General features: G+C 39.2%; 1 protein-coding gene across 1 annotated transcript; it reads left to right on the forward strand.

Moving 5' to 3' along the window:
• stac3 (SH3 and cysteine rich domain 3) lies at window positions 1-6,545 on the forward strand. The gene is made up of 13 exons (XM_053425291.1): window positions 1-211; window positions 896-936; window positions 1,453-1,531; window positions 2,122-2,275; window positions 2,415-2,512; window positions 2,680-2,737; window positions 3,291-3,382; window positions 3,556-3,622; window positions 3,933-3,982; window positions 4,482-4,564; window positions 4,702-4,753; window positions 4,868-5,005; window positions 5,749-6,545. The coding sequence occupies exons 2-13, from the start codon at window positions 929-931 to the stop codon at window positions 5,854-5,856; spliced, it is 987 nt and encodes a 328-aa protein (XP_053281266.1). The 5' UTR covers window positions 1-211; window positions 896-928; the 3' UTR covers window positions 5,857-6,545.
• Window positions 6,546-8,334: the final 1,789 nt, after the last annotated feature.

Raw genomic sequence — 8,334 nt, forward strand, 5'->3', positions numbered from 1 at the left:
CACACACAGACACTCACATACAAAATTATAGATAACTACACAAATACTCAGATCTTGAGCTGGGAATCCTACTTTGGGAATCACCTGAAGACACGACAGAGAGAACAAGGCCAGGGGTCCAGCCTGTGCAAGTTTGTGCACACAATCCAAAGAGCCCTACGCAGCTGGTTTGACCGACTCGGATCTACTGGGCTACAGTCATTGTCAGCAGGTGAAGGACTTATTCAACTGGTTTGTAGTGTTCCTCTGTGTGATGCGTGGTTTTGGAAAAAAAAGATTTTTCTTAATTAACAAAGACTTTTTGGCTCTTGTTTACATTTATTGGCAGAGGCAGCTAATTTAGCTGTGATTAGATTAAATTACACACACCCCTATATAGTCGAGGTCAAGTTGTCAAGTGCATTTAAACAATGTGTGTGTGTGTTTGTGTTTGTGTGTGTGTATTAGCATTAGGTGCAAGGCAACATGTAGCCTTTTTGTTATGTACTCATATATAGACACAAGAAGACATACTGTTATCTGGCTTTTCATGTCTTTGTGTCACTGTGTGCCTTAAACAACATTGTGCTAAACTTGATTACATCATAAAAATCATATAATATTCTGCTGTGTAACATTTTAAAAAAGGGATCCTTTATAGAGGATAAATGGTGACAAAAGTGTATGCGACCGAAAGTCACGTAAAGGCTCCACCTATACACAACATTCAGTTTCATTCAGTTGTGTTGATTACACGTGTGTAGGCTTGTGGCTTTTGTCCAGGTCAATTGCAGTTGATATGGGAAACAACACAATTCACAGAAATATAATAATACATTAATTCAAATGTATCAAATGTTATGATAAAATTAATAAATGTGCTGAACAAATGAATGAGATCTAAATATCTTCATAGGGGAGGGAGTGCTGACATTGTCCACCTAACACCATGGACCAGTGAGTATACCTCCAAGATACAAATACATTGCTTCCCCGACTTTGCCTGCCTGCACCCCCCCCCCCCCCCCCCCCACACGACTCTGTTGAATTTCTTATTGAGCTAAATGTTGCAACAGCCCAGACAGAAAAGTACAAAAACATCCAATAGCGCCTACATCTTAATCAATTATCCATGTCTGTCAATTTTGACATACAATAATATAAAAGCACCTAGATGTTAATTTGAGAAAATGAACCACGGGAGTCTCCCAAAATAAATGATCAACAACTATTTTAAGGTGGAACGGCAATTTGATGCCAACACAAATCGTGTCAGCTGCATCAGGTCACTGCATGATGTTGTTGTAACAAACCAGAAAACCTCAACACAATCACTTTTCATGTTCCCATCCCCTATTTAAGCCCAAGTTAAAACAAACTTTAGTATCTGCATGATTTGATCTTCCTCTTCGCTCTGTTTTACTTTCTTTGTGTGTGCGTGGGTGTGTGTGTGTGTGTGTGTCTGTGTGTCAGGGAGGATGACAAAAACTCCCTGGATATCCATGACAACCCTCCAGCTCCTGACAATCTACTGAAGGAGGACGGAGACACTGTGAGTGACAAGACCATGTCAAATCCCAGCCACCCCCCAATGTTAGCGGTGCCATTCCCGAGCGGTTTAAAATAGCCACCAGCTGGGACAGGAACGCAGTGCAGCGTCAATTGGAAAAATATGAGCTCTGACTTAAGAGTCTTTTATTCCTCGTGGGATAACGCGAAGCTGCAGGCTGATCTGCAGAGAGGACGAGACCTGCATTTTAAATGTGATGAACAACAGAATGCTCAATGTGTCAAACAGGGATGTTGGGACACATCAAATTCTGCAGTTATGGTTGCATCAAATAAAAGCACCATCCAGTAGCAGTCCTCACTCTGTAGGAATTTGTCTGCATATTATTTGAGGGCAAAACTGCAGACCATAAATATTCTACACAAATTTTTGCTTTTAACAATACAGAGGGAATGAAGGTGTGGATCCAGGATTTAATTTACTGAAACTTTTTTGTAAAATTTGGTTCAAATCAAAATCTGATCCTAGGGAATTGGAATGTGGTTTCATGAAGGGATTATTAGGCCTTAGTGCTCCACTGAGTGCCTTTTTGTGTCTTTAATGACTGTCTGACATACGGCCTTTATCTCCAGGTCTATTTCATATATGACGAGGAGGTGGAGGTGGAGGAGAAGGAACCAGAACCTCCTCCACCAGTTGTCAGAGTCAACGACAAACCTCACAAGTTCAAGGACCACTACTGCAAGAAACCCAAGTTCTGTGACGTCTGTGCTCGAATGATCGTCTGTACGTACTGGACCTCACGTCGAGATATTACATGTGCAAACATTAAAAAATTACATTTTTCTATGTAAATGTTTTGTGTTTACTGCTTGAATCTGGATTTCTGAGCAGCCCCTCACATGTTCCTTTGTTTATCTTTCAGTGAACAACAAGTTTGCTCTGAGGTGTAAAAACTGCAAGACCAACATCCACCATTCATGTCAGTCCTATGTCGAGTTCCAGAGATGCTTTGGAAAAATTGTGAGTCATGTTCCTTTTTTTAGAAAACAAGAATATCTACAGTACAGCAGAGTGGGCTGCTAAAAACGCACATATATTCCCACTGCTTTGCCTGCGGTGAGACAGATACCTGTGACTACAACTGATTGGACACATTCAAACCCAATGTTTTCTTCTTGTTCCCGTAGCCCCCTGGCTTCAGAAGGGCCTACAGCTCCCCCCTGTACAGCAGCGACCAAGATCCAAGTAAATATGGGTTTGTCCTTATATTCAGCGCTGTAGAAACATCAATAAAATCTTTGTATAGCCTCGTTTTTTTATAACAATATTTTGAGAGATATGGAGAAAGTTTAAATTCTACAATAAACAAACCTTCAAGTCGATTATTTTAATTTTTATCGAAGACAACTGAACAATTAATTTGATCAATAAAATACTAATGTCCAATTTATCTCCAGATTTTATAACTTTTAAGTTTCCAGATAAATTGAAGGCTTAAATAATCTTGGTTTAAAATGTTATATTTCAAACACTAGCACGCGTATGGAAAAAATAAGTATCTAATAACACACTGAATTTTTGAAAATTTCTTGGAGCTTGATTCAGTTTTTATAGAATTGCAACAACAACCCCAAAGTGTTTAAATATCTGCTCAGACATTTCTTGGACTCAGGACAAAAAATCCAGGCCATGGCCTTCATATATCATATAGTGCAATTCAATTATTTCTGAAGGACGATAGTTTATTCATGAAAAATATCAGATTGAATGATTCCCTATTTACTCGGTATTTAACCAGACTCGAGGAGCGACCCCGTCTTCGACACCCTGCGGGTCGGGGTCATCATGGCAAATAAGGAGCGCAAAAAGAATGAAAACGACAAGAAAAACGTGAGTACTCAATATAGCATCAATCAGATCATAAACACTTTTCATGAATTCACATTCACAAGGGATCCAAGGAAATACAGCATTTTGAAAAGGTTTGAATTTTCTGTGTTGATAAATACATGGAATATAATATTCATGTACATTTCAGATTTTATCATTGTTTTGTCAACTAGTTGATGGTGATGATGGAGGAAGAGGAAGAAGAGAACCAACAGCCCAAAGAGAACGATGAGGGAGAAGGTACAAATAAACAATAGAGTTAGATGGTTACATGTATTCTGTGTTATATATTTGTTGTAACAACTATTCAAAATTAACATCATTTGTGGATAACCCATATTTTACATGGAATAAAGTAAGAAAATAAACATCCAGAAGCTGTGCTGTAAAAATGCAGAATAACTGTTAAAAAGTTATAAATGCCACAAGGATGTTATATAATACAAAATACAAAACAATAACAATAATATGAAATGAGTCGTTCTCAGGTTCTAAATGGCTGTATTGTAAAACAGTGAGGCCTATGTTGTTGACTCTGATGTGCACACAGGTAAGCCTGATGATAAGAAAGACAAAGGAGAACACAAAGCAGATGAAAAGGTGAGAACCAAACCAGCTGCAACATTTCTACATGCACCTTCTTATGCTTCCGCAACAGTCAGTGGCTTGGAGCATTGTCAGGTCGTCCGTCCGTCCGACCAGTTCTTGTGAACATGATGACTCCAGAATTCCTTGATGGAATTTCTTGAGATTTGGCACAAGTGTTTACTCAGACTCACAGATAAACTGATAAGACTTGAGGGAAAAAATGTCAAAGGTCATGGTGGCCTCACAAAACCCATTATTAGCCTCTTGTTTACCACTAGGGATTTTCTTCAGGTTTTGATCAGATATCATTTGGACTCAAAGTTGAACTGATTAGATGTCAGGGGTCACATGTCATGATGACCTCATATGCGTCTGCATGGAGAAACAATGTATTTAGACTGACACTGCATTGGTTGATGGAGGCATATAACAACAGAGTGATCATTCTAGTTTTGTTATAAATGAAAACCAGTTGTAATCTACAGCAGCCTCTGTTCTGTGTCATCAACAGAGTAAAGGCACATTCTCCCAATCCCACTACTACCTGGCTCTCTACCGCTTTAAGGCCATTGAGAAAGACGACCTGGACATCCAGTAAGTTTGAAAGACAAGCAATGCCTTAACTACTAACTACTGACTCACAAGCATATATTCTTTTATTTGCTTAATCAAATCATTGTCAGCGAGGAAGAATTTTTAAATGTTGAGTTTAAATTCTGGTTGTGTTTTAGCCCCGGTGATCGGATCACCGTCCTGGATGACTCAAATGAAGAGTGGTGGAGAGTGAGTGAAACTTCCTGATTATATTAAGCTTTAATCTGCTTCAGTTCTGTCTTTCTTTTGTTTTTTAAAGTTTGTACTGAGAATGAACTCAAAGTCTCCCCGCCGTGCTTTCAGGGAAAGATGGGAGATAAGACGGGCTACTTCCCCACCAACTACCTCATAAAGGTGCGCGCGTCGGAGAGAGTCTTCAAGGTGACTCGCTCCTTTGTGGGGAACAGAGAGATGGGACAGATCACACTGAAGAAAGATCAGGTAACTGCTGCACTAAAGTGTGCAAGTGTTGGCATTTACTGAGCAAAATGTAAAAATGTTCTGATCATACACTGGAACTTGATTCTCATCTGTCGGTGCATTTATTGCTTTATAGGAACAAATGAAACATATATCTCCCGATATTAAATTATTTTCTTCAGCGATCACACCAAACAGCTGATAAGGTTTAAAAAAACACAGATATGTAAAATCATTATATCAACCTCCCGCCCTTGTATAGGCCTATTGTTAATTACCTAAATTCTTAGTTTGTATGATTGCAAGCAAGATAACACAAAAACCAACCAAATGGATTTCCACAAACTTGATGGAGGGACACGGTATAGGTCAGGGAAGTATCCTTCAAATTTTGGAGTGGATTTGCACAAAGCAGTGGTTCCAGGATTTGTTTGTGTTTCTTAAACATTTTCAACTGAAATGTTACAATCCCCAGGGAATAATTCATTATTCTAGATGAAACAAGCCAGGTACATTAAGCGTACTGATGTCTATGAGTAATAGAGAAATCTGGTGCAGAATGATTGAATTTAAGGGGACTGTTGGGTCTTGGCAGAGATATGTGTTCAACTGAGTGCCATTCTAGTCTTATCAATGCTTTACCTGCTAACATTGGTGTACCTTCTTCATCAGCTTCTAAACATGGTGCATGAAAACATGTTTAGGATCCTTTGAGAGCAGGTGGAAGTTCTTCCTGACGACACTGCTGCACCTCTGTGTTTCAGATTGTGGTGAAGAAGGGAGATGAGAAGGGCGGCTACCTGAAGGTCAGCACCGGACGCAAGCTGGGCTACTTCCCTGCTGATCTGCTGGAGGAGATCACTGTGACATAGAAGCCATGATGTGCAGTGATAGCCACAACACACTTTAAATATCAGCACAAACTGGGGCCTTACAGCTGTTTTCTACATTTACTCTTACTGTGTCGGTCACTGCAGATGCGTATTTGCTGTGATCCCTTTGCGCCTTTGACACGAAGTGAAGCACGAGAACAAAGACATTGAGGATTTGAAAAACTGTTTCATTGACACTGACAGTTTTAAGTTGGAAAGACACAATTTGTGATATAATGGTTTTGTTGTGAATAGTTTTAAAAATAAAAAAGCTAAATGCTTTAATTTACTGCCGGCTGACAGGAGCTTTGAGGAGAGGCTGGGGAAACCTGCAGAGGTCATAGTGCAAGTCATGAATTGTTTTGCAATTGATATTTGAAACATGCATCCATGTATGTTTTTGACAATAGTGATGGAAAGTTCCTCTAACATCTTACAACTCTACCTCTGAGTAGCAGATACCTTTTTATAAGAGGCAGCAAATGGGAATGATTTGTTACCATTTGCTTCTCTGCCCTTGACAGTTACATAAATAAAGCCATTTCAACATGTACATATCTTTCTATTAACAATGTAATAAGGAAAAACGCAGACAATTTTACTGGACTGGGTTTGAACAGAATTTCACATGACTTTACTGTGGATACGACTGGATAATGCCTTACGTGTAAATGTTTCAAATATTAAACCTGAAGTGCACTTAAATACCTTGTGTGAAACTTTTTTTTTTAATATATATATTTCTGGAAAGCATCATACTATTTAAAACTCATGATTTGGTGATTTGGTAAATGAAGAGGCTCAGATGAGCTAATCAGGCAAACCGACGGTGCCATGAGCGGTGAGGGCTCAGGAAAGGTTTCCTCTGTCATTTGATCTGCTCACAACTGTCCGACATGTTCTACACGTAGGTTCCACAAACTGGTCTATGGTTCCACACCAGCGAGGTCAAGATTTCATTGAACTGTCTGAACTCAGCTGAGGACTGAAATAAAAACTATTGAGATGCGAAGAGAATAAAAAGATTTCACACGTGGAGCTGCTCGATCTGCTCCAGATACAAACTCCCCCCGGGCTGCTTCGTTAGCTTGTCAACAACACCACCACCCTATAAAAAAAAATATCGCAGTTTTGTTGTGGCGGCAGAGAAGAGCTCATCCTCTTCCTTCTCTGTACGTGATGCTGTAATGACTGTTTACACTACTCATCGCAGCAAAGGGGGACTCGACATTTTGTTTAGCTTTCTTCCAGTACTATAGTCAGCTGGGTGCTAGGTTACTGCCACCTACTGCCCCGGAGGATAAAACACACGACAAACTCGCAATGCATAACCAGTTCAGCGACATGTTCTTTTTACTTAAACTAAATGTTATGAAGAGGACCTACACAATTTCTAAAAAATAAAACACCCGGTTGTGCTTGCAGGATATTTGTGAGGGAAATTCGAAAAAAGAAAGAACGCATCTGCACGTGCAACAGAAAGTCAACAGTCAAATGTGAGGATACGAGGCCATAGTTTGGGTTTATGTTGAATTGTGCACCCTCTTGTGGCCATAGACACGTATTACGTAATCAGTGAACTGCTGCTTCAAGTAATTTTTGATATATGTTTCCATTCTCATCATGTTATGAGACCATCAGGTGAGGTTATACAACAGCAATAGTGTTTGTAACACAGCTAATCAGGATCAGTTTTATTAGGAAAATGTGAAACAACTGATAAACACACGGTGCAATAACTATTCACACACACTACATACAGGTAAAGCTGTTACTTAATTTGTAACGAATGTCAAACTGCGCCTTTGAATATATATAGTTTTAGTTTTGTACTGTATTGTATTGACTTTTTTATAGTCAGCTCTTTCTACCTTGCTTTTATTTTAATGTAACTATTGCACTGCTGAGCTGACCTGTCTCTTCCTGTCCAACAGCTTTCATTGTGCTGTTGACCCTGTGTTAGCCTGCAGATGACAAATTTAACTTGAAACTAGAAACATGACTCAGCTGTATTTGCCATGTATGAGTATACAAACTTGGATTCTAACTTCAGTGTAGTTGAGCTCAGTGCAGTGACAAAAATAGACACACAATTCTCAACAGGGTACCAGGAACTTACTCTTCTACATTATCAGTATTCACCACATAATCTGTATTTATATTCATCTGCTATATATATATTTATACGCTACAATGTTTATTCAGCTGCTGCTGCCTGGTCCTGTACATATATTCTTTGTCCACCTTAACTGTGCATAATTTATGTTTGCATTTCTTACCTCAATGCACTTCGATCCCTTTAGCTCTAACCTTACAACATGAATTAGTGCGATAAACAAACAATGGATTCTCCATCTTGTGCTTTGTTCTAAACTGGGACAGTGATTAGTTTTAAAAAGGGCAGAGAGGTTATGATGTCCTTTCTACTGAATGGGCCACATGGTTTCCATAGTGCTGCCATACAAGCCAGTAGCCAGT

The sequence above is a fragment of the Pleuronectes platessa genome, chromosome 6, assembly GCF_947347685.1.
Source record: "Pleuronectes platessa chromosome 6, fPlePla1.1, whole genome shotgun sequence".
Lineage (NCBI taxonomy): Eukaryota > Metazoa > Chordata > Actinopteri > Pleuronectiformes > Pleuronectidae > Pleuronectes > Pleuronectes platessa.